The following is a 26,668-nucleotide window of genomic DNA, read 5'->3' on the forward strand; positions in this document are numbered from 1 at the left end:
TTTTTTTAGCTTTGTAAAGTGGGGAATAGTGGGATAATGCTTTTTAAAAATTTTAAATATACATCTATTTGTGTTTGGTAAGACACTCTAAAATTATCTAAAGAAAGGTGCCAAAGTGTTAGAATTCAAAACTTATTAGAAAGCACTTTAGGTCAAGAACATGGATTTTCCCAGTTATATTGAAATTACATTCTAGGTAAGCTACTATTTGTAGTATACAGAGAGAAATAATTCTTAGCTTTGTTGCAAAGAAATTCAGTACACATAGGTGGCATTTCATTTATTATTTCTTTTTGTCTCATTTTTCTTATTGTTTTTTAATCTGATTATCACAATAAATGAATCTATAGTTGTAGGTTAAAGAATAATATAGTAAATTCTTAACATATCCAGAGTTTTTGGAAAAATGTAATTTTTATTTAATGACTCATTTGATATACCCAATATTTAAAAATTTACCACTGTGAGTAGATTCATCCATTCAAATTGCTTGACTCTGTCCATTTAGCCCCCACTTTAGTATACCTGAGCTTTTGTCCAGTTGATACAGTCTTCAACTCTGCTTCAGTAATTGTTCTTCATCTTATTTAAGATGTATTCCTAGAAATAATGAGAGGAAGAGAGAAAATGTGGAAAATTATGAGTATGTGAAAATAAAAGCTGTGTTACTGCTTAACATACTTTGTCATAATTTAATTGTGCTATTAATATAAATAGGAAAAGCTTTAGAAGCACACATTATCATGTTGAAATACTGTTAACATTTTTTTCTTTGTCCACAACTATTTGACTCTTTCTTGTCATTGTTCAGTTTGTAATAATCATTTTTATTTGTTAGCAAATATTTATTGAGCCAGGCACTGCATAAAGTACAAGGAATAGAACACTGACTTAAGATAGACACAGTCCTTGCTTTCGTGGTGCTTGTAGCTATTAGTCCCACTGTAGTGATGATTTAACTTCACCTGTGTAATACATAAATAGAACTCATCAGTCAGCAGTATTTGCATATGCTATTTGTTATGGATTGTAGCGATACTAAGGAAATGTGAACTAGGACACTCCATGGGTTTATATTTTCAGGTAGAAATACAAAACTAATAGACCACTCGTTATATTATATAATAATACAGAGAAATTTTCTGTGTTTTGCAATAAAGTTGTGCTATGGGAGTTCAGAAAATTTTAAGAAAACAGTAGGGGAAGAATTCATGGGAGAGATAGAATTGAACTACACATTTTGAGTTGGTAAATTCAAGATAATTTGTTTTTCTTAGAGACAGAGTCTCACTCTGTTGCCCAGGCTGGAGTGCAGTGGTGCAGTCTTGGCTTACTGCAACCTCCTCCTCCTGGGTTCAAGAGAATATCCTGATTCTCCTGCCTCAGCCTCCCGAGTAGCTGGATTAGGTGCCTGCCATGCCTGCCACCATGCCTGGCTAATTTTTATATTTTTAGAGATGGGGTTTCACCATGTTGGCCAGGCTGGTCTCGAATTCCTGAGCTCAAGGGATCCGCCTGCTTTGGCCTCTCAAAGTGCTGGGATTACAGGCATGAGCCACCGCACCTGGTCAAGATAATTTTTTCTTAAAAAACAAACAAACGAAAAGCCTAGAATCTGCAGTGAGCTTGGTGTATTTGGGAATAAGTGATGGAAACTTTCTAATTGATAGTTTGTAATGGAGAATAACCAAAAATGGGGTTGGATAGGGAGGAGGAAATCAGGTTATGAAAAACCTCAAATGTCACAAGATTTTTAAAAGTTTTTATAATACCCCTGCATTTTTTTTTTTTTTCTAGAAAGGATATGAACTACTGAAGAATGTTCAGTGACTTTGAGCCTGTAAACTTTGACCATATGACTCCATGACAATAGATGCTTTTTGATCTTACCACGTCTGTTGCAGTTTTAATCCACTAGATGTCACCATAAAACTAGGCAATGAGACAGTTCGGGCACGAACTCCCTTAGTTTATCTAGAACTGGTTGGGTAAATGGTACACATAATTCACTTTCTGAATGTTTAGTACACTGCTCAGTTTTCTTGTGTTGGTGTTATAGAAACATGGGATCTTGGAGTTGGAAGAGTTTTAAAAATTGATCTGACATATTGAAATATTTATGCATGAAACTGTTTGATGTCCGGAATATACTTAAATGATAAAAGAATGAGGTAAAGAAGGGAGTTACGGATGAAACAAGATTGGCTAGGATTTGATAATGCTAAAGTGAAGTATCCATATCTCTCCATGGTGGTTCATTGTAGTGTTCTGATTACTTCTGTGTGTGTTTGAAGTTTTCCATAGGTTTGAATTTATTTACACTTTTATTAAATGTTAGAAAAGGGTATTATCTGGTCCTTTCTCTCTCCAAGGAATTCTATTCTTTTTTTTTTTTTTTTTTTACTTTAAGTTTTAGGGTACATGTGTACAACATACATGTTTGTTACATATGTATACATGTGCCATGTTGGTGTGCTGGACCCATTAACTTGTCATTTACCTTAGGTATTTCTCCTAATGCTATCCCTCCCCTGCCGCTCCAGCCCACGACAGGCCCCAATGTGTGATGTTCCCCGCCCTGTGTCCAAGTGTTCTCATTGTTCAATTCCCAACTATGAGTGAGAATATGTGGTGTTTGGTTTTCTGTCCTTGAGATGATTCACTCAGAATATGGTTTCTAGCTTCATCCATGTCCCTACAAAGGACATGAACTTGTCCTTTTTTATGGCTACATAGTATTTCTTGGTGTATATGTGTCACATTTTCTTAATCCAGTCTATCATTGACAAACATTTGGGTTGGTTCCAAGTCTTTGCTATTGTCAATAGTGCCGCAATAAACATACGCATGCATGTGTCTTTATAGTAGCATGATTTATAATCCTTTTGGTATATATCCAGTAATGGGATCGCTGGGTCAAATGGTATTTCTAGTTCTAGATCCTTGAGGAATTGCCACACTGTCTTCCACAATGGTTGAACTAGTTTACAGTCCCACTAACAGTGTAAAAGTGTTCCTATTTCTCCACATCCTCTCCAGTACCTGTTGTTTCCTGACTTTTTAATGATCGCCATTCTAACTGGTGTGCGATGGTATCTCATTTTGGTTTTGATTTACATTTCTCTGATGGCGAGTGATGATGAGCATTTTTTCATGTGTCGGCTGCATAAATGTTTTCTTTTGAGAAGTGTCTGTTCATATCCTTTGCCTACTTTTTGATGGGGTTGTTTGATTTTTTTCTTGTGAAGTTGTTTAAGTTATTTGTAGATTCTGGATGTTAGCCCTTTGTCAGATGGGTAGATTGCAAAAATTTTCTCCCATTCTGTAGGCTGCCTGCTCACTCTGATGGTAGTTTCTTTTGCTGTGCAGAAGCTCTTTAGTTTAATTAGGTCCCATTTGTCAATTTTGGCTTTTGTTGCCATTGCTTTTGGTGTGTCAGTCATGAAGTCCTTGCCCATGCCTAAGTCCTGAATGGTATTGCCTAGGTTTTCTTCCAGGGTTTTTATGGTTTTAGGTCTAACATTTAAGTCTTTAGTCCATCTTGAATTAAATTTTGTATAAGGTGTAAAGAAGGGATCCAGTTTCAGCTTTCTACATATGGCTAGCCCGTTTTCCCAGCAGCATTTATTAAGTAGGGAATCCTTTCCCCATTTCTTGTTTTTGTCAGATTTGTCAAAGATCAGATGGTTATAGATGTATGGTATTATTTCTGAGGCCTCTGTTCTGTTCCATTGATCTGTATATCTGTTTTGGTACCAGTACCATGCTGTTTTTGTTACTGTAACCTTGTAGTATAGTTTGAAGTCATGTAGCGTGATGTCTCCAGCTTTGTTCTTTTGACTTAGGATTGTCTTGGCAATGCGGGCTCTTTTTTGGTTCCACATTAACTTTAAAGTAGTTTTTTCCAATTCTGTGAAGAAGGTCATTGGTAGCTTGATGGGGGTGGCATTGAATCTATAAATTACCTTGGGCAGTATGGCCATTTTCACAATATTGATTCTTCCTATCCATGAGCATGGAATGTTCTTCTATTTGTTTGTGTCCTCTTTTATTTTGTTGAGCAGTGGTTTGTAGTTCTCCTTGAAGAGGTCCTTCACATCCCTTGTAAGTTGGATTCTTAGGTATTTTATTCTCTTTGAAGCAATTGTGAATGGGAGTTCACTCATGGTTTGGCTGTGTGTTTGTCTGTTATTGGTGTAGAGGAATGCTTGTGATTTTTGCACATTGATTTTGTATCCTGAGACTTTGCTGAAGTTGCTTATCAGCTTAAGTAGATTTTGGGCTGAGACGATAGGGTTTTCTAAATATACAGTCATGTCATCTGCAAACAGGGACAATTTGACTTCCTCTTTTCCTAATTGAATACTCTTTATTTCTTTCTCTTGCCTGATTGCCCTGGCCAGAACTTCCAACACTATGTTAAATAGGAGCGGTGAGAGAGGGCATTCCTGTCTTGTGCCAGTTTTCAAAGGGAATGCTTCCAGTTTTTGCCCATTTAGTATGATATTGGCTGTGGGTTTGTCATAAATAGCTCTTATTATTTTGAGATACATTCCATCAATACCTAGTTTATTGAGATTTTTTAGCAGGAAGGTCTGTTGAATTTTGTTGAAGGCCTTTTCTGCATCTATTGAGATAATCATGTGGTTTTTATTGTTGGTTCTGTTTATGTGATTGATTACTTTCATTGATTTGCGTATGTTGAACCAGCCAGCCTTGCATCCCAGGGATGAAGCCACCTTGATCTTGGTGGATAAGCTTTTTGATGTGCTGCTGGTTTCTCTTTGGCAGTATTTTATTGAGGATTCTCACATCAATGTTCATCAGGGATATTGGTCTAAAATTACCTTTTTTTGTTGTGTTTCTGCCAGGCTTTGATATCAGGATGATGTTGGTCTCATAAAATGAGTTAGGGAGGATTCTCTCTTTTTCTATTGATTGGAATAGTTTCAGAAGGAATGGTACCAACTCCTCTTTGTACCTCTGGTAGAATTCGGCTGTGAATCCGTCTGGTCCTGGACTTTTTTTGTTTGGTAGGCTATTAATTATTGCCTCAATTTCAGAACCTGTTACTGGTCTATTCAGGGATTCAGCTTCTTCCTGGTTTAGTCTTGGAAGAGTGTACGTGTCCAGGAAATTATCCATTTCTTCTAGATTTTCTAGTTTATTTGCGTAGAGGTGTTTATAGTATTCTCTGATGGTAGTTGGTATTTCTGTGGGATTGGTGGTGATAACCCCTGTATCATTTTTTATTGCGTCTATTTGATTGTTCTCTCTTTTCTTTATTAGTCTGGCTAGTAGTCTATCAATTTTGTTGATCTTTTTGCAAAACCAGCTCCTGGATTCATTGATTCTTTGAAGGGTTTTTTGTGTCTCTATCTCCTTCAATTCTACTCTGATCTTACTTATTTCTTGCCTTCTGCTAGCTTTTGAATTTGTTTGCTCTTGCTTCTCTGGTTCTTTTAATTGTGATGTTAGGGTGTAGATTTTAGATCTTTCCAGCTTTCTCTTTTGGGCCTTTAGTGTTACAAATTTCCCTCTACACACTGCTTTTAATGTGTCCCAGAGATTCTGGTACGTTGTGTCTTTGTTCTCATTGGTTTCAAAGAACATCTTTATTTCTGCCTTCATTCGTTATTTGCCCAGTAGTCATTCAGAAGCAGAGTTGTTCAGTTTCCATGTAGTTGTGCAGTTTTGAGTGAGTTTCTTTTTTTTGTTGTTGTTGTTGTTGAGATGGAGTCTCGCTCTGTCGCCCAGGCTGGAGTGCTGTGGCTGGATCTCAGCTCACTGCAAGCTCCGCCTCCCGGGTTTACACCATTCTCCTGCCTCAGCCTTCCAAGCAGCTGGGACTACAGGTGCTCGCCACCTCGCCCGGCTAGTTTTTTTGTATTTTTTTTTAGTAGAGACGGGGTTTCAATGTGTCTGCCAGGATGGTCTCGATCTCCTGACCTCGTGATCCGCCCGTCTTGGCCTCCCAAAGTGCTGGGATTACAGGCTTGAGCCACCACGCCCGGCCATTGAGTGAGTTTCTTAATCCTGAGTTCTAATTTGATTGCACTGTGGTCTGAGAGAGAGTTTGTTGTGATTTCTGTTCTTTTACATTTGCTGAGGAGTGCTTTACTTCCAACTATGTGGTCAATTTTGGAATAAGTACAATGTGGTGCTGAGAAGAATGTATATTCTGTTGATTTGGGGTGGAGAGTTCTGTAGATGTCTATTAGGTCTGCTTGGTGCAGAGCTGAGTTCAAGTCCTGGATATCCTTGTTAACCTTCTGTCACATCGATCTGTCTAATATTGACAGTGGGGTGTTAAAGTCTCCCACTAGTATTGTGTGGGAGTCTAAGTCTCTTTGTAGGTCTCGACTTGCTTTATGAATTTGGGTGCTCCTGTATTGGGTGCATATATATTTAGGATAGTTAGCTCTTCTTGTTGAATTGATCCCTTTACCATTATGTAATGGTCTTCTTTGTCTCTTTTGATCTTTGTTGATTTAAAGTTCTATTTTATCAGAGCCTAGGATTGCAACTCTTGCTTTTTTTTTGTTTTCCATTTGCTTGGTAGATCTTCCTCCATCCCTTTATTTTGAGCCTATGTGTGTCTCTGCACGTGAGATGGGTCTCCTGAATACATCACACTTAACTCTTTTTTCAGTTTGCCAGTCTGTGTCTTTTAATTGGGACATTTAGCCCATTTACGTTTAAGGTTAATATTGTTATATGTGAATTTGATCCTGTCATTATGATGTTAGCTGGTTGTTTTGCCCGTTAGTTGATGCAGTTTCTTTCTAGCATCGATGGTCTTTACAATTTGGCATGTTTTTGCAGTGGTTGGTACTAGTCGTTCCTTGCCATGTTTAGTGCTTCCTTCAGGAGCTCTTGTAAGGCAGGCCTGGTGGTGACAAAATCTCTTAGTATTTGCTTGTCTGTAAAGGATTTTATTTCTCCTTCACTTATGAAGCTTAGTTTGGCTGGATAGGAAATTCTGGGTTGAAAATTCTTTTCTATAAGAATGTTGAATATTGGTCCCCACCGTCTTCTGGCTTGTAGAGTTTCTGCTGAGAGATCTGCTGTTAGTCTGATGGGCTTCCCTTTGTGGGTAATCTGACCTTTCCCTCTGGCTGCCCTTAACATTTTTTCCTTCATTTCAACCTTGGTGAATCTGTCAATTACATTTCTTGGGGTTGCTCTTCTTGAGGAATATCTTTGTGGTGCTCTCTGTGTTTCCTGAATTTGAATGTTGGCCTGCCTTGCTATGTTGGGAAGGTTCTCCAGGATGATATCCTGAAGAGTATTTTCCAACTTGGTTCCATTCTTCCAGTCACTTTCAGGTACACCAGTCAAACATAGATTTGGTGTTTTCATGTAGTCCCATATTTCTTGAAGGCTTTGTTTGTTCTTTTTACTCTTTTTTCTCTAAACTTTTCTTCTCACTTCATTTCATTAATTTCACCTTCAATCACGGATACCCTTTCTTCCACTTGATCAAATCGGCTACTGAAGCTTGTGCATGTGTCACGTAGTTCTCGTGCCATGGTTTTCAGCTCCATCAGGTCATTTAAGGTTGTCTCTACACTGTCCATTCTAGTTAGCCATTCGTCTAATCTTTTTTCCAGGGTTTTAGCTTCCTTGCGATGGGTTTGAACATCATCCTTTAGCTCAGAGAAGTTCGTTATTACCGACCTTCTGAAGCCTACTTCTGTCAGCTTGTCAAAGTCTGTCTCCGTCCAGCTTTGTTCTGTTGCTGGCGAGGAGCGATCCTTTGGAGGAGAAGAGTCGCTCTGGTTTTTAGAATTTTCAGCTTTTCTGTTCTGGTTTCTCCCCATCTTTGTGGTTTTATGTACTTTTGGTCTTTGATGATGGTGACCTACAGATGGGGTTTTGGTGTGGATGTACTTTTTTTTGATGTTGATGCTATTCCTTTCTGTTTGTTTTCCTTCTAACAGTCAGGTCCCTCAGCTGCAGGTATGTTGGAGTTTGCTGGAGGTCTACTCCAGACCCTGTTTGCCTGGGTATCACCAGCGGAGGCTGCAGAACAGCAAATATTGCAGAACAGCAAATATTGCAGAACAGCAATTATTGCTGCCTGATCCTTCCTCTGGAAGCTTCGTCTCAGAGGGGCACCTGGCTGTATGAGGTGTCAGTCGGCCCCTACTGAGAGGTGTCTTCCAGTTAGGCTACACAGGGGTCAGGGACCCACTTGAGGAGGCAGTCTTTCCATTCTCAGAGCTCAAACTCTGTGCTGGGAGAACCACTGCTCTCTTCAGAGCTGTGAGACTGGGACGTTTAAGTCTGCAGAAGTTTCTGCTGCCTTTTGTTTAGCTATACTCTGACCCCAGAGGTGGAGCCTACAGAGGCAGGCAGGCCTCGTTGAGCTGCAGTGGGCTCCACACAGTTCGAGCTTCCTGGACACTTTGTTTATCTACTCAAGCCTCAGCAATGGTGGATGCCCCTCCTCCAGCCAGGCTGCTGCCTCACAGTTCAATCTCAGACTGCTGTGCTAGCAGTGAGCAAGGCTCCATGGGTATGAGACCCACTGAGCCAGGCACGGGGTATAATCTCCTGGTGTGCTGTTTGCTAAGACCATTGGAAAAGTGCAGTATTAGGGCGGGCGGGAGTGTCCCGATTTTCCAGGTACCGTCTGTCATGGCTTCCCTTGGCTAGGAAAAGGAAATCCCCCGACCCCTTGCGCTTCCCGCCTCACCCTGCTTCAGCTCACCCTCTGTGGGCTGCATCCACTGTCTAACCAGTCCCAGTGAGATGAACCAGGTACCTCAGTTGGAAATGCAGAAATCACCCGTCTTCTGCTTGGATCACGCCGGGAGCTGCTAGACCAGAGCTGTTTCTATTTGGCCATCTTGGAACAGACCCCCCACAATTCTTTTTATGTTATCTCTATATATGGGCATCTAATTCCTGCCACAACACCTCCACTATTGGATAACTCACTACTTTTTCAGACTGGTCCTTTTATTTTTAGAAGACTTGAAATTATTACACTTGTTTTTTCAACATGTTGAGTCAAAAATCTTCTTCCCTATAACTTTTATCCATTGGTCTTAATTTTGCCCTCTCAGGTAATAAAAAATAAAATACCATCTGAGAGCACTTCAAGTATTTGATTATAGTTATCATTTTTCTTTTTTGGGTTTCTATATTCCTAATGCCTTGTTGATTTCTTCTGAATACTATTTTGTTTTTCAATATTCTTCTGAAATAGGACCTCAAAAACAACACAATACAGTATTTCAAATATGATTTGGCCACTGTTGCTCTTAATCCATACCCCCACCTCACCCTCTACTTGATAGTACTTGGTATTACCTACTTGTTCAAAGGTCAATTAAGATTAGTTGCCTAAAGTTAGGAGCTAAAATTATAGACTGGAAGAAATTTCAAGTGCTCTTATAAAATAGAAGCAGTATTTTCTTTTCGTTAGGACTGATACTTATCTTTAGGGATTGAGTTTCTGTGATGTCCCTTGACAGCTGCATTTTGGTGAGGAATTAAAGAACAACTGATCATTGTTTTAGTCTTAGCATATGATAACTTTTTATTGATCTGTCCCTATTCGGTTTGCTACTGTTTTCTGGCATGGTTTATTCCACTTTTTGTTTCTCACTGAATCTTTTACTATCTTATTTCTATTTTTATTCTCTCTTTACAGTGCTAGTTTTCCAGCTTTTTAAAACCATGGAAATAATTACTTTTTGTAGTAAAGCTTTAAGTAATGTGAAATAGCCTGCTAAATTCTTGTAATCTACCATTGAAAAAACCAGTATTTCAGTCAGGCACTTTTGGCTGCAAGAACTCAGGCTAACCCAAACAAGGGGAAGTTTATTTTAAGAATACACATGGGTTAATAAGGGAAGAATCAGAATCTTATACAAATCCAAACTCCCTTCAGGAATGCAACTGGAGAGTTTTTCTGGATGTGAGGTAGCTCCAGTAACCTCAAGAGCATGAAATCTTTGATCTTCACACTCATATTTAATCAGTAGCTTGATTGATTCAGTTCTTGTCATAGGGTGACCAACCTGCCCTATTAGTGTAAGATCGAGGGGTTTCCAGCACATGGTACTTTCAGTGCTAAAACTGAGACAGTTCTAGGTAAACTAGTATAGTTGGTCCCCTTGTTTCTACGTGTATGCTTCCCTCTTATTTTCTCATTTTTCTACCACCAACTGGTATTGTCATCTCTTCATCATAGCTTCATAACTTTGGTATCCTTGAGGACCTGTTAGCCTCTTTTTTCCAATTTAGGACCTTTTATGTTCAGGTCCTCTCTCTAACTTTTCTCTGGATATTTCCTAGTTTATTATCTGAGGTAATGAATATTTATTGGCCCAGCTTGCCTTTTTGCATTAGGTCTACATTACTGGCCATCTTATAGATTGATAGCAATTGTGACAAAAGAAAGATAATGCAACTCGCTGCATTGCATTGGGATTCATGGGTTATAAAAAGTGGCTCATGTGAGTTCAACTTTTAATGTATAGTATTTTCTGGTCACTGAAAAGTCTAACACATTTAAAAATCAGTATGATATCGTTTGCAAATAAACTACATCGTACTTGAATAAAATTCAACTTTGATTAGATTTTTATGGCATTAAGAATACACTTGGCCGGGCGCGGTGGCTCAAGCCTGTAATCCCAGCACTTTGGGAGGCCGAGGCGGGTGGATCACGAGGTCAGGAGATCGAGACTATCCTGGCTAACATGGTGAAACCCCGTCTCTACTAAAAATACAAAAAACTAGCCGGGCGTGGTGGCAGGTGCCTGTAGTCTCAGCTACTTGGGAGGCTGAGGCGGGAGAATGGCGTGAACCTGGGAGGCGGAGCTTGCAGTGAGCCGAGATCACGCCACTGCACTCCAGCCTGGGAGACACAGCGAGACTCCATCTCAAAAAAAAAAAAAAAAAGAATACACTTTAAATTGGTTTTGGTCTTCCATGACAATAAAGTAGGTGAAATTCTATAAATATTAGATCTCATCTATACTCTTTTCCCATGACCTACATAGTATTACTAATTGTCTCATTTATACATTACATATAAATTCTGTCCTATCCTTGATTGGCTAAAAAATTGCACAAACAAGTTAAAAAGAACTGAAGAATATATGAACAGTGTCATAGATATCCATATTTCTCAAATTTTATCCTTCATATTTGCTTGATGTTTTAAATTTTACTATCTAATCATTGTTTACTTTAGATTTTAAGATTTAAATCTTAAAATTTACATAGTACAATTTTTGTTTTGTTACAAAGAAGTGCTTTTGCTTATTGTTAAAGTTATGTTTCTGTGTGCAAAATAGACATTTTTTTTTGGTGTGCAGAAGGCATTGCATCAAGGCCTGTTTTTATTTGATATACTACTACACAACCCTTGCTCCAGTCAGCTAAGGCTAGGGAGGAAGTTGCCTAAGGCTACACCTTTAATAGGACTTGTGGGCCTGGCAGTATTCCTTAGAAGGTACTGTGATTTGGTTGTCTGGTATATCTGGGATATAGTCTCTAGGGGTCAGTGCAAGTGAAGTTTTGCTGTCATTGGTTTGTTAGGAGAACTAACAAACAGAAAGGAATAGCATCAACATCAACAAAAAGTACATCCACACCAAAACCCCATCTGTAGGTCACCATCATCAAAGACCAAAGGTAGATATAAACCACAAAGATGGGGAGAAACCAGAGCAGAAAAGCTGAAAATTCTAAAAACCAGAGTGCCTCTTCTCCTCCAAAGGATCGCAGCTCCTCGCCAGCAACAGAACAAAGCTGCACGGAGAATGACTTTGATGAGTTGACAGAAGTAGGCTTCAGAAGGTCGGTAATAACAAACTTCTCCGAGCTAAAATGTAGGCTCATGTTCTCTAGGATGTTCCTGAGGTCTGATATATGTACATATGTATTTATATATGCAATATGAGAACAAAAAATGCATTTATATGTTTATGTTGTTCATGGAGAGGAAGCTTTTTGAGAGAGATTGTCTGGGATTTTTTTTTCTCATTTTTTACACTGAGTTTTATTAAAAGTATATATGTACGTAGTTTGAACAAGTAAACAGTTGTGTGCATTGTTATTAAAAAAGATAAGTACTTTGCCCATTTCCTCATTTCTTTTTTTCTTTTTTTTTTTTTAATTATACTTTTAAGATCTAGGGTACATGTGCACAACATGCAGGTTTGTTACATATGTATACATGTGCTATGTTGGTGTGCTGCACCCATCAACTCATCAGCACCTATCAACTCGTCATTTACATCAGGTATAACTCCCAATACCATCTCTCCTCACTCCCCGCTCCCCACAATAGGCCCCGGTGTGTGATGTTCCCCTTCCCATGTCCAAGTGATCTCATTGTTCAATTCCCACCTATGAGTGAGAACATGCGGTGTTTGGTTTTCTGTTCTTGCGATAGTTTGCTGAGAATGATGGTTTCCAGCTGCATCCATGTCCCTACAAAGGACACGAACTCATCCTTTTTTATGGCTGCATAGCATTCCATGGTGTATATGTGCCACATTTTCTTAATCCAGTCTGTCACTGATGGACATTTGGGTTGATTCCGAGTCTTTGCTATTGTGAATAGTGCTGCAATAAACATACGTGTGTGCATGTGTCTTTATAGCAGCATGATTTATAATCCTTTGGGTATATACCTGGTAATGGGATGGCTGGGTCATATGGTATTTCTAGTTCTAGATCCTTGAGGAATCACCATACTGTTTTCCACAATGGTTGAACTAGTTTACAATCCCACCAACAGTGTAAAAGTGTTCTATTTCTCCACATCCTCTCCAGCACCTGTTGTTTCCTGACTTTTTAATGATTGCCATTCTAACTGGTGTGAGATGGTATCTCATTATGGTTTTGATTTGCATTTCTCTGATGGCCAGTGATGATGAGCATTTTTTCATGTGTCTGTTGGCTGTGTGAATGTCTTCTTTTGAGAAATGTCTGTTCATATCCTTTGCCCACTTTTTTTTTTTTTTTTTTTTTTTTTGAGACGGAGTCTCGCTACCGCCCAGGCTGGAGTGCAGTGGCCGGATCTCAGCTCACTGCAAGCTCCGCCTCCCGGGTTTACGCCATTCTCCTGCCTCAGCCTCCCGAGCAGTTGGGACTACAGGCGCCTGCCACTGCGCCCGGCTAGTTTTTTGTATTTTTTTAGTAGAGACGGGGTTTCACCGTGTTAGCCAGGATGGTCTCGATCTCCTGACCTCGTGATCCGCCCGTCTCGGCCTCCCAAAGTGCTGGGACTACAGGCTTGAGCCACCACGCCCGGCCCCTTTGCCCACTTTTTGATGGGATTGTTTTTTTCTTGTAAATTTGTTTGAGTTCTTTGTAGGTTCTGAATATTAGCCCTTTGTCAGATGAGTAGATTGCAAAAATTTTCTCCCATTCTGTAGGTTGCCTGTTCACTCTGATGGTAGTTTCATTTGCTGTGCAGAAGCTCTTTAGTTTAATTAGATCCCATTTGTCAATTTTGGCTTTTGTTGCCGTTGCTTTTGGTGTTTTAGACATGAAGTCCTTGTCCATGCCTATGTCCTGAATGGTATTACCTAGGTTTTCTTCTAGGGTTTTTATGGTTTTAGGTCTAACATTTAAGTCTCTAATCCATCTTGAGTTAATTTTCATATAAAGAGTAAGGAAAGGATCCAGTTTCAGCTTTCTACTAATGGCTAGCCAATTTTCCCAGCACCATTTGTTAAATAGGGAATCCTTTCCCCATTTCTTGTTTTTTTCAGGTTTGTCAAAGATCAGATGGCTGTAGATGTGTGGTATTATTTCTGAGGGCTCTGTTCTGTTCCATTTATCTATATCTCTGTTTTGGTACCAGTACCATGCTGTTTTGGTTACTGTAGCCTTGTAGTATAGTTTGAAGTCATGTAGCGTGATGCCTCCAGCTTTGTTCTTTTGACTTAGGATTGTCTTGGCAATGCGGGCTCTTTTTTGGTTCCATATGAACTTTAAAGCAGTTTTTTCCAATTCTGTGAAGAAAGTCATTGGTAGCTTGATGGGGGTGGCATTGAATCTATAAATTACCTTGGGCAGTATGGTCCATTTCCTCCTTTCTTCTTCCTCAAAAGCAACTATTTGAATTCTTTTATATTTTGGTGTTAATACTCATATTTCCAAGTAACATGCTAGTAGTATTCCTTCTTAATTAAAACAAAATTAGGCATTTTTATTGATTTTCCACTAGGAAGGATGAGGATTTATTCCTCTTGCTATCTGCTGCCACCACTACACATGCACTCTTTCCACCCAGTCCTCTCTTTATAGTTTTATTATAATTTTGCTGAGATCTATGTTAAACATTTATGTTGTTATGACTATATAAACATTAATCACAACTGATCCATGAGTAAACTATGATTACTTTTCCTTCTATGTATGGCTTTTTGTTTTATCTGGAGTTATATTGATTTTTCATTTGCTAGGTATTCTATTTATCTAATTATGAGTAATTCATCTCCATCAGGGAATCTAAGCCTTAGTCAGAGATTTAATGGTAGTCTTTGTTAATAACAGTTAACAACTACAAAAGAATCAATAGTGTGCCTAAGGTTCTAGATAGAAAAGACTTTTGGTCAAATTTTATGTTTTGAATGTTGACATACATATAACATATGCACATATGCATATGTACATTTAAACATATATATGTAAGTATACATAAAAATGTGCATATGTATACCACAAACATTCACACAGTTACACATATATGTAATGACCACCATCATCTTGAAGAGAAATGTGCTTGTCTACTTGTTCATTTTAATTATTACATAATTTAATTTATAAAATCCCTCTGGGTTCTATGTTTTTGTTAAATTGCTTGTTAACATTAACTTTAGTCTTTGTATTAGTTTCTGGTGACTGCTGCACATTAGTTCAAAGTTAATGACTTAAAAAATTACAGAAATTTATTATCTCTCAGTTCTGGAGGCCAGAAGTCCAGAATCAGCTTCACTAAACCAAAATGAAGGTGTCATCAGGGCTGTGCTCCATCCTCAGGTTCTAGGGGAAAGTTTGTTTTTTGACAATTCCAGCTTTTGGTGTCTGCTGGCATTCCTTTTCTTATGGCTACATCACATAAATCTCTGCATGCAATTTTCACATCACCTTCTCTTCTGTATGTTGAATCTCCCTCTACTTCTCTCATAAGGACACTTTTGATGGCATTTAGGACCCATATGGATAATCCAGGATTATCTTCTCAACGTCCTTAAGATCTCAAGATCCTTAACTTAATCACATTTGCAAAGGCCATTTTTTCTTATAAAGTAATATTTACAGGTTCTAGGGATTAACACCTGGTATCTTTGGGTGGCCATTATTCACCCTATGACAGTCCTCAAAGCATGTCATGGAAAAAGCCTTTCCAAGATTGAGGCTTGGTGAAGGGTTATGGTAACTGTAGAGAAACGGAAGAAAAATAGTGTATATTCTAGCTGCTGAACCAGTTGAAATATCCTGCTTAAGGGCCTATAATCAATGTGACTCTAATAGAGGTTTGGATTTGATGGGAAATGAAAATTCTGAACCCCTATTTCAAATTTATTACAATGGGGATTTTTGAATCCTTGGTCACATGGTACAGGGCAATAACACCTACCTTAAGTGGCAATGAATAAAACAGACATAGTCATGGGGCTATTTTTTTTTTTTATAATTTCAGCTACACATATCTCTTTTTGCATTGTGAACAACTCTATCTTGATTCTCTTTGGCCACTTGGCAGCTGACCAAATCTATAAGCCTTCCTCTTGGCAAAACAAAGAGTAGTATATTTCAAGCTGATTTCTCTGGGTAGAGGTATAGGCCCCTAGAAACAAGTATAAATAGAGGTGATGTGCTGTAAAAAATCCGGGCTGGTAGAGTGTTTTCATCCTTAGGTAATTATTAGCAAAAGCCATAAAGTTCATTTTATTTTTTTTTTAGACAGAGTCTTGCTCTGTCATCCAGGTTAGAGTGTAATGGTGCAATCTCGGCTCACTTCTGCCTTGATCTCCAGGCTCGAGCAATCCTCCCACCTCTCGCACCTCAGCCTCTTGAGTTACAGACTACAGGCGTGTCTGTAACCACGGCAGGTTTTTTTTGTATTTTCTGTGGAGAAGTCATAGTCATCATTTCTCTTCAAGGGAGAATTGATATTATTAAACTTTCAGTGAATGGGTTAGTAGTGGTCTTGGCTTTGCCATAATTTTACTGACTGGTACAAGATATACTTTTCCTCCACATGATACAGTGCTTATCTTTATTTTTTTATTTGTATTTTTATTTATTTATTTTTGAGATGGACTCTCTCTCTGTTGCTCAGGCTGGAGTACAGTGGCATGATCTCGTCTCACTGCAGCCTCTGCCTCTTGGGTTCAAGCAATTCTCTTTCCTCAGCCTCCTGAGTAGCTGGGATTACAGGTGCATGCCACCACGCCTGGCTAATTTTTGTATTTTTAGTAGAGATGGGGTTTCACCGCATTGGCCAGGCTGGTCTCGGTCTCAAACTCCTGACCTCAGGTGATCCGCCCGCCTCGGCCTCCCAAAGTGCTGGGATTACAGGTGTGAGCCACTGTGCCCGGCCTACAGTGCTTATCTTAAAAATGATATATATTTTATTTCTTTGTTTCCCTAATGAGATATTCTTTGCAAATTTGTGAGATATAAAATAGGCTGTGCCTCTCTGAAAAATAAATAAAAATAGCTGCATACTGAAATTACTAGAGATAAGGAATGAACACGAAATCAACATTTAATATTAGTAGTCATTTATTAGGTGTTACTTAAAGTAGTTGAAACAAATTGGTTCTTTTGAGATGTTTGAATTTGTGTTCTAAGTTAATTTAGGAAGGCTTCTTGGAGGAAGAGGAAGGGAGATTCAAGAAAAGACTTTAAGTAGCTATATATAGTCTTCAAATGTTGAGGGTGGAGAAGGGAGTCATGTAAATTGGGGATAAAAGGACTTTAAGGAAACTAGGAATAGAGTCTCCTAGCAAGCAGTGATGAAAACAATTAAGCATATATGGAGCACTTGAAGAAGTAACTCCTTATTGAAAAAGGTGGATAGAAGGTAAGGAATGTGTCTGGTCAGTGATCTTCAAGTGTATTAATTCAGACTTTAGGTTCTCATATTTTTGTGTACATGCTTTATATAAAGTATACATAATTTCTTAAAGAACTGTTTGAGTAACCGCCCTTAAACCAAGTTACGAAGTACAATCTCTAGAATAATGACAATAATATTGTACCACACTATCAGCAGATCAAAGTCTCCTTTGCAAGTAGTCTTGTTGTCTTAGATCTGACATTTTTTAAATAATAGGGACCTGTTTTCCTGTTGGCATACTTGGCGCATTTGGTATTAAAACTTACCCTGCTTTTGTTTGCTTTTTTCCCCCTTTCCCTGGCAGCTTAGTCAAACTATGAAACAGGCACGTCACCGGCTAGCATCCTTTAAAACTGTGAGTGAAAAAAAGGGATCAGTGTTTCCAGATGATGGAAGGAAAAGCTTTCCCACCCGAGAGGTAAATTAATTTCTAATACATGATTTAAAAAAAAATACAGGTAAAAAATACAGATAAAGATTTACTTATATCTCAGCATAATTTAGAACTGTAAAATAATTGGAAATAGCCTTAAATACCCAATAGTAGGGGATGCTTGAGTAAATTTTGACATATCCATATGCAGTCTTTCTAAAAATATAATTTTTAAAGAATATCTGAAGATAAGGGAAAGTGTCTGTGATATAAAGTTAAGAAAACAGTTGGATACGAAATTAAGAATGAGATGATCTTAATGAAAATATATGTATATATATTCAACAAATACTTATGGAATGTCTGTGATTGCAGCATTGTTCTAGAAACAGGACTAATAGTGGTGAAAAGATAGACAAAGATCCCTCAAGGAGCTTCTGTGCTACTAGGGAAGCATATAATCAACAAGCAAATAAATATAGAATATAATTTCAAGTGATAAGTGCTATGAAGAGAAATGCAGCAAAATAAAAAGATGAAAAGACTTCCATGTGCATAGACAAAAGCCTAGGTAGAAATGGCACAAGAGGTTAATACTGATTATTTCTGGGTAGTAGTATTACAGGTGATTTTCTTCTGTTTTTTATTTTTAAAAGTTGTCATAAAGTATGTTACTTTCTAATCAGGAAAAAAATTGATACTATTAATTTTTAAAAAGAAAAATTCTTTTGGTTCAAAACTTAAGTGAGAGTGTAGAGGTAGGCTTAGGAGGATATTTAAGTCTACACTTATAAAATGACATTGTTTTGGTGCCTACCTCAGAATTCACAAATTTGGATCCTAAATTTATGTGTTTTCCTGTGTGTACTTAGTTTTGGCATTAATTTCAATGTTTGATAGGCAGCATCTAGTAAAATAGACCATTAATTTATTTTTTAATTTTTTTTTGCCATCATCAACTGCCTCGTTTAGTTCTTTCCCAGTTTTACTTCCTAATTAGTATACTCTTATATTTTCCTGCAATGTACATATAATATATAAATATACTTATATGTGACATATGTATTTTTTATATATATAATTTTTGTATTTATTTGTGTATCTTGACACAACCATCAAAAATGTTTGTCTCGTATGTGTTGGCAGTTGGTTGAATACTAAACTGTAATGTTTTTCTCTTTAATTATAACTAAGAAATTTATAGTTAAATTTAAAAAACAAGTGGGCATAGATATGTGTCCACATATGGCAACATATCCCACATGCCTTCAGTATGGTTGTCTTTTTCTGGCTTTGCCTCATGGCTCCCCATATAGAGTTTCTTTTGTATCTCAATTATTTTCAGATGTTGGTTTTGTGACAGTTTTCATACCTCTTGTGGTTTGGCAGTACAATGGTTTGGGCCATTAGACTGACTCCAGGGTTCTGTTAGATGAGGTGATTAGACACTTTCTACTAAATCAAAAAAAAAAACAGACAGTTACAAGATCTTAGAGATGGTCATTTATATTGTTTGGAAACATGCTCAGACCTTTCAACTGGTGTTTTTCCAGAAGGTGTACTATATTCACAGTTCTGACTGAAATAATTATCCAGTAGACAGGAGGATTAAGTCTGAGATAACATCTTTGTATAAACCAGTTTTATACGTCAGAGGTGCCATTTAAGTGTAATTCTTTATTGTTATGGTGATAATGATGAATTCAGGCTACCTACTTGCTTCCAAGGAATGCATATATGTTTTTCAGGTAAAAATATGAAAAACAAATCTACTCAATACAATTGGGAATGATCTAAGAAATTGGGGAAATTTTTCTTATTACTTGTATCAAGTCTTTCCCTCAAATCTCAACAATTTTCTACCCTCTTAGTTGTGTGAAGTGGGAATTTGCAAGTCAGAAAGAACAATCTATGATTGGGTTGAACCCTGGTTTTATTTCCTTGTTAGTTTTAGTGACATTAGAACCTGTCTGGTTGTTATTGATTCGGATTTGGACATACAAGTAGAACACATACTTGCTTGTACTCTGTCAGGTCGCCAAGACTAAAATCATGAGTCTTCTGAAATTGTTACTGGCTAGAATAGGTGCCAGTTGTCATTTATAAAGTTATTATATTCTCCTGTTTCATTCCATATGTTTTTATATGTGACTGCTTTGTTTGTACAGATGAAGTAGATAGAACTCATGTTTTTTCCCTTTGTTGACTACCAAAACCTAGTAAGATAATTTTAGATCTTTCACAGAAACTCAACTTAGTCTCATGAATATGTTGCTTCCTCTAGACCTATTTATATTTGTAGTAATTTTTTTTTTTTTCCAGAAAGTGCTTTCTAGGAAACCAGCATCCACTGGGATAAATACAGGAATAAGAGGAGAGTTGCCCATTAAGGTTCATCAAGGTCTTTTAGCTGCTGTACCTTACCAGAATTATATGGAAAATCAGGTAGGGAAATATAAAAAGTAGAGGGGAAAGATACTGGCTTATTAGAACTATCCACAGCTAACTAAGGATAGGATAAAGGGTTAAGATGTCCAATATTTTTTTTTAATGGACTTTATTGAGATATAATTCATATACCATACAATTCACCCATTTAAAGCAATTGATTTTCAGTACACACAGTTTGCACAGGGTTGTGCAGCTGTACCACAATCTAATTTAGAGCATTTTATTTTTAATTTTTAAATTAATTTTTAAAAATAACTTTTATTTTAGGTTGAAAGGTACATGTGTAGATTTGTTATATGGGTACATTGCATGTTGCAGGGGTTTGGTGTACAGATTACTTTGTCACGTGACATTACCTAATAGGTAGTTTTCCCATCCTCACCCTCCTTTCACCCTCCACCCTCAAGTACGCCCTGATGTCTGTTGTTTCCTTCTTTGTGTTCATATGTACTGAATGTTTAGCTCCCACTTATAAGTTAGAACATGTGGTATTTTGGTGTTCTGTACATGAATTAGTTTGCTTAGGATAATGGCCTCTAGTTTCATCCATGTTGCTGCAAAAGACATGATCTCATTCATTTTTATGGCTGCATAGTATTCCATGGTGTATATGTACCACATTTTCTTTATCCAATATACCATTGATGGGCATTTAGGTTAATTCTGTGTCTTTGCTATTGTTAATAGTGCTGCAGTGAACATATGTGTGCATGTATCTTTAAGGCAGAGCGATTTATTTTCCTCTGGATATATACCAGATAATGGGATTGTTGGGTTGAATGCTAATTCTGTTTTAAGTTCTTTGAAAAATCACCAAACTGCTTTCCACAGTGGCTGAACTAATTTACATTCCCCTTAGTGGTGTATAAGCTTTCCTTTTTGTCCACAACCTTGCCAGCATCTGTAATCTTTTGGCTTTTTCTGACTGGTGTGAGATGTTATCTTGTGATTTTGATTTGCATTTCTCTAATGATTAGTGGTGATAAGCGTTTTTTCACATGCATTGGCCATGTGTATGTCTTCTTTTGAAGTGTCTGTTAATATCCTTTGCCCTCTTGTATGGAGTTGTTTTTTGCTTGTAAATTTGTTTAATTCCATGTAGATTCTGGATATCAGACCTTTCTTTGATGCATATTTTCTCCCATTCTGTAGGTTGTCTGTTTACTCTGTTGATGGTTGCTTTTGCTGTGCAGAAGCTTTAGTTTAATTAGATCCCATGTGTCATTTTTTTTTTTTATTGCAGTTGCTTTTGGCATCTTCATCATGAAATCTTTGCCTGTTTCTATGTCCAGATTGATATTTCCTATGTTATCTTCTAGTGTTTTTTACGCTTTTACGTTTTACGTTTAAGTCTTTAATTCATCCTGAGTTGATTTCTATATATGGCATAAGGAATGAGTCCAGTTTCAATCTTCTGCATATAGCTAGCCAAATATATCCCAGCACCACTGAATTGGGAGTCCTTTCCCCATTGCTTGTTTTTGTCAGTTTTGTTGACGGTCAGATTGTTGTAGGTGTGCAGCATTATTTCTGGGCTCTCTATCTGTCCCATTGGTCCATGTATCTGTTTTTGTACTGATACCATGTTGTTTTGGTTACTGTAGCCTTGTAGTGTAGTTTGAAGTAGGGTAATGTGATTCCTTCAGGTTTGTTCTTTTTCTTAGAATTGCCTTGGCAATTCAGGCTCTTTTTTGTTTTCATATGAATTTTTAAATAGTTTTTTTCTAATTCTGTGAAGAATGTCATTGGTAGTTTGATAGGAATAGCATTGAATCTGTATGCTGCTTTGGGCAGTATGGCCATTTTAACGATATTGATTCTTTTTATCCATGAGCATGGAATGTTTTTCCATTTGTGTCATCTCTGATTTCTTTTAGCATTGTTTTAAAATTGTTATTATAGAGGTCTTTCACCTCCTTAGTTAGCTGTATTCCTAGGTATTTTATTCTTTTGTGGCTATTGTGAATGGGATTGCATACTTGATTTGGCTCTTAGCTTGGATATTGTTGGTGTATAGGAATACTACTGATTTTGTATCCTGAAACTTTGCTGAAGTTGTTTGTCAGATCAAGGAGCTTTGGGCAGAGACTATGGGGATTTCTAGGTATAGAATCATATCTTCTGCGAACAGGGATAGTTTGACTTCCTCTCTTCCTACTTGGATGTCATTTTTTTCTTTCTCTTGCCTGATTGCTCTGGCTTATGTTGAATAGGAATGGTGAGTGAGGACATCTTTGTCTTGTTCTGGTTTTCAAGGGGAATGCTTCCAGTTTTGCCTATTCAGTATGATGTTGGCTCTGGGTTTTTGTTACAGATGGCTATTATTATTTTGAAGTATATTCCTTTGGTGCCTTATTTGTTGAGGGCTTTTAACATGAAAGGCTGTTGAATTTTGTGAAAGCCTTTTCTGCATCTGTTGAGATCATTCTGTGGTTTTTGTTTTTAGTTCTGTTTATGTGGTGAATCACAATTAATGATTTGTGTATGTTGAACCAACCTTGCATCCCAGGGATAGCTTTATTATGGTGGATTAGCTTTTTGATGCACTGCTGGATTTGGTTTGCTAGTATTTTGTTGAGGATTTTTGCATCTATGTTTATCAAGAATAATGGCCTGAAGTTTTTTTTTTTTGTTGTTGTTGTTGTGTCTCTGCCAGGTTTTGGTATCAGGATGATGCTGGCCTTGTAGAATAAGTTAGGGAGGAGTTCTTCCTCCTCAATCTTTTGGAATAGTTTCAGTAGAAATGGTACCAGCTCTTCTTTATAACATCTGGTAGAATTCAGCTATGAATGTGTCCGGTCCTAGGCTTTTTCTGGTTGGTAGGCTTTTTATTACTAATTCATTTTAAAAACTTGTCATTGGTCTAGTCAGGGATTCAGTGTTTTCCTGGTTCAATCTTGGGAGGTTGTGTGTTTCCAGATATTTAGCCATTTCTTCCAGATTTTCTAGCTTGTGTGTATAGAGGTGTTCATCATAGTCTCCGAGGGGTTTTTTTGTATTTCTGTGGGGCCAGTGGTAATGTCCCCTGTGTCATTTCTGATTGTGTTTATTTGGATATTCTCTCTCTTTTTAATTAGTATAGCTAGTGCTCTATCTTATTACTTCTTTCAAAGGACCATTTCCTGGATTAATTGATTTCTTGTGTGTTTTCTGTTTCTCAGTTTTTATCAGTTCAGCTCTGATTTTGGTTATTTCATGTCTTCTACTAGCTTTGGAGTTGGTTTGCTCTTGTTTCTCTAGTTCTAGTTTGATGTTAGATTGTTAATTTGAGACCTTTCTAACTTTTTGATATGGATGTTTAAAACTATGAACTTCCCTCTTAACACTGCCTTGGCTGTGTCCCACAGATTCTGGTATGTTGTATCTTTTTCCTCATTAGTTTCAAAGAATTTCTTGATTTCTGCCTTAATTTCATTATTTACCTGGAAGCCATTCAGGATCTGGTTGTTTAATTTCCATATAACTGTATGGTTTTGAGTGATTTTCTTAGCACTGATTCCTATTTTTATTGCATTGTGATCTGAAAGTGTGGTTGATTTTTGTTTTTTTTTTTTAATTTGCCGAGGATTGTTTTATGGCTGATTGTGTAGTTGATTTTAGAGTATGTGCCATGTGCAGATAAGAATGTATATTCTGTTACTTTGGGGTGGAGAGTTTTGTAGATATCTATAAGGTCCATTTGGTCAAGTGTTGAGCTCAGGTCCTGAATATCTTTGTTAGTTTTCTGCCTCAACGATCTCTTTTTCTTTTGGAGATGGAGTCTTGCTTTGTCACCCAGGTTGGAGTGTAGTGGCATGATCTTGGCTCACTGAAACCTCCGCCTCCTGGGTTCAAGCGATTCTCCTGCCTCAGCCTCCTGAGTAGTTGGGACTACAGGCACCCACTACCATGCCTGGCTAATTTTTGTATTTTTAGTAGAGATGGGGTTTTACCATATTGGTCAGGCTGGCCTTGAACTCAGTGATCTCTTTAATACTGTCAGGGAGCTGTTGAAATCTCCCACTGTTATTGTGTGGTTATCTCAGTCTCTCTCTCTTTTTTTTTTTTTTTGAGATAGGGTCTCACTCTGTCGTCCAGGCAGGAGTGCAGTGGCATGATCTCAGCTCACTGCAGTCTCTGCCTCCTGGGTTCAAGTGATACTCCCACCTCAGCCGCCTGAATAACTGGGACTACAGGTGCACACCATCATGCCTGGCTAATTTTTGTATTCTTTGGTAGAGATGGGGTTTCTCCATGTTGACCAGGCTGGTTTTGAACTCCTCATCTCAGACAATCTGTCCACCTCGGCTTGCCAGAGTGCTGGGATTACAGGCGTGAGCCTTCGCACCTGGCCTGAGTCTCTTCATAGGTTTCTAAGAACTTGCTTTATGAATCTGGTTGCGCTTGTGTTGGGTGCATATGTATCTAGGATAGTTAAGTCTTCTTGTTCAATTGAGCTTTTTACTGTTATGTAATACCCTTCTTTGTCTTTTTTAAAATTGTTATTTGTTCAGTCTGTTTTGTCTGAAATTAGAATAGCAACCCCTACTTTTTGATGGTTTCCATTTGCTTGGTAGATTTTTCTCCATCCCTTTACTTTGAGCCTATCTGTGTCTTTTCATGTGAGATGAGTCTCTTGAAGACAGCATACCATTGGGCTTTGCTTCTTTACCCAACTTGCCACTCTGTGCCTTTTAATGGGGCATTTAGTCCATTTATATTCAAAGTTAGTATTTGGTGTGTGCAGATTTGATCCTGTCATCATGTTGTTAGCTGGTTATACAGACTCGTTTATGTGGTTGCTTTTTAGTATCACCGGTCTATGTACTTAAGTGTGTTTTTGTAGTGGCCAGTAATAGTCTTTCCTTTCCATGTTTAGCACTCTCTGCAGCACCTCTTGTAAGGCAGGTCTGATGGTAATGAATTCCCGTAGCATTTGGTTGTCTGAAAAAGATCTTATTTCTTCTTCACTTATGAAGCTTAGTTTGGCTGGATGTGAAATTCTTAGTTGTAAATTCTCTTCTTCAAGAATGCTGAATATAGGCCCCCAATCTCTTCTGGCTTTTAGGGTTTCTTTCTGCCAACAGACTTGCTATTAACCTGATGGGATTCTCTTTTTAGATGACTTGCCTCTTCTCCCTGGCTGCCTTTAACATTTTTTCTTTTATTTCAACCTTGGAGAATCTCATAACTGTGTGTTTGGGGGATGGTCTTCTTCTTGTGTAGTATTTCGCAGGGGTTCTCTGCATTTCCTGGATTTGAATGTTAGCCTCTTTAACCAGGTTGGACAAATTTTCATGGATGATATGAAAATATGAATACATTTTGCAAGTTGCTTGGTTTCTTTCCCTCTCAGGGATGCCAATGAGTCATAGATTTTGTCTTTTTATATACTTCCATATATCTTGGAGGTTTTATTTATTCTTCTTTATTCTTTTTTCTGTATTTTTGTCTCACTGAGTTATTTTGGAGAGCCAGTCTTTGAGCTCTGAGGTTCTTTCCTCAGCTTGGTAATTCTGTAATTAATACTTACGACTGCATTATGAAATTCTCGCAGTGTGGTTTTTCAGCTCTATCAGATAAGTTTGCTTCTTAAAATGGCTGTTTTGTCTATCAGCTTCTGTATCGTTTTATTGTAATACTTAGATTCCTTGGACTGGGTTTTGACTTTCTCCTGAATGTTGATATTTTTGTTCCTATCCATGTTCTGAATTCTATTCCTGTTATTTCATCCATTTCAGACTAGTTAAGAATTATTGTTGGGGAACTAGTGCAGTCATTTGGAGGTAAGAAGACATTCTGGCTTTTTGAGTTCTTGCACTGGTTCTTATGTTTGTGGACTGTATTCCTTCAGTCTCTGAAGTTGCTGTCCTTTGGATTTTTTTAAAAATCCTGTTTGATGTCCTTGGGGGTTTGATTCTGGTATAAGGTGGAGTCAGTTGACTGGCTTCATTTCTGGAAGATTTTAGGGGCCAGGACTCAGCTCATGACTCTTGGACTGTGTGCTCTAACTCTGGGGGACTGGTATTGGCCCTGGCTTTGTTCTCTGGCCCCTTAAGGTTAGGAACCTGCCACAATGGAGGAGCTAAGGTGTTCCCAGGCTGCTGGTCCCAACACACTGATGGATGGTGCCAGCCAAAACACTTTTTTGGGTGGTGGCAGTGGGATTCATGCTTGTTTTTATGTGCCAGCAGCAGTGGCAACATGGCAGGGTGCATGCCATGGTGGGATGCTGGCAGGTGCAGGGGTACTGGCCTCATTGTAGGCATTTGCAGTCGTGGTGGTTGCAGTGCTGCACCAGAGGATGGAGCAGTGGGGGTGGGGCCTACTGGCATCATTGTGCATGTTCACTCTGGTGGCAGTGTCAGCATGTCATGGGCTGCTCGCAGGCATGGGGCTGGTGCCCTCCATGTAGGCACTCATGTGCAGCAATGGCTGTGCAGGGCAGGGGGTGGGGCTACTCGTCTCCTTGCATGCCTTTGCATTGGCAGTAGCGGCACACTATTGCAGGCAGGGTGCACTCACATTGGCAGCAGTGGCATGTGGAGTGTATGCACACTGGTGGGGAAGGGGAGGCGAGGTCTGCCTGCACACACACGTGAGCAAAATGATGTTGGGGTTGCTGTGGATGAGTGCATGCTGGAAAAGTGGCATGAGGGAGGATGCAGTGGGGGAAGGGCATAGGCAGGCTCATGCTGGTTGGTGTGGTTCGCTGTGATGGTAAGGCATGGTCTGCCAGCACAGGAGCTATTATG

The 26,668-nt window shown here is 38.3% G+C and overlaps 1 protein-coding gene across 5 annotated transcripts in view; it reads left to right on the forward strand.

The window, feature by feature from the left end:
- Positions 1 to 26,668, forward strand: part of CCDC15 (coiled-coil domain containing 15) — a 98,775-nt gene that overhangs the window by 5,991 nt on the left and 66,116 nt on the right. For 4 of the 5 annotated variants that reach the window (XM_045370802.3, XM_065529181.2, XM_065529180.2 and 1 more), the window contains exons 5-6: positions 17,415 to 17,528; positions 19,806 to 19,928. In XM_045370802.3, coding sequence (XP_045226737.2) covers positions 17,415 to 17,528; positions 19,806 to 19,928 — 237 coding nt within the window. The remainder of the gene's footprint in view (positions 1 to 17,414; positions 17,529 to 19,805; positions 19,929 to 26,668) is intronic. The other variant, XM_074015546.1, reaches the window with a different exon arrangement.

This window comes from Macaca fascicularis, chromosome 14, assembly GCF_037993035.2.
Source record: "Macaca fascicularis isolate 582-1 chromosome 14, T2T-MFA8v1.1".
Taxonomy (NCBI): domain Eukaryota; kingdom Metazoa; phylum Chordata; class Mammalia; order Primates; family Cercopithecidae; genus Macaca; species Macaca fascicularis.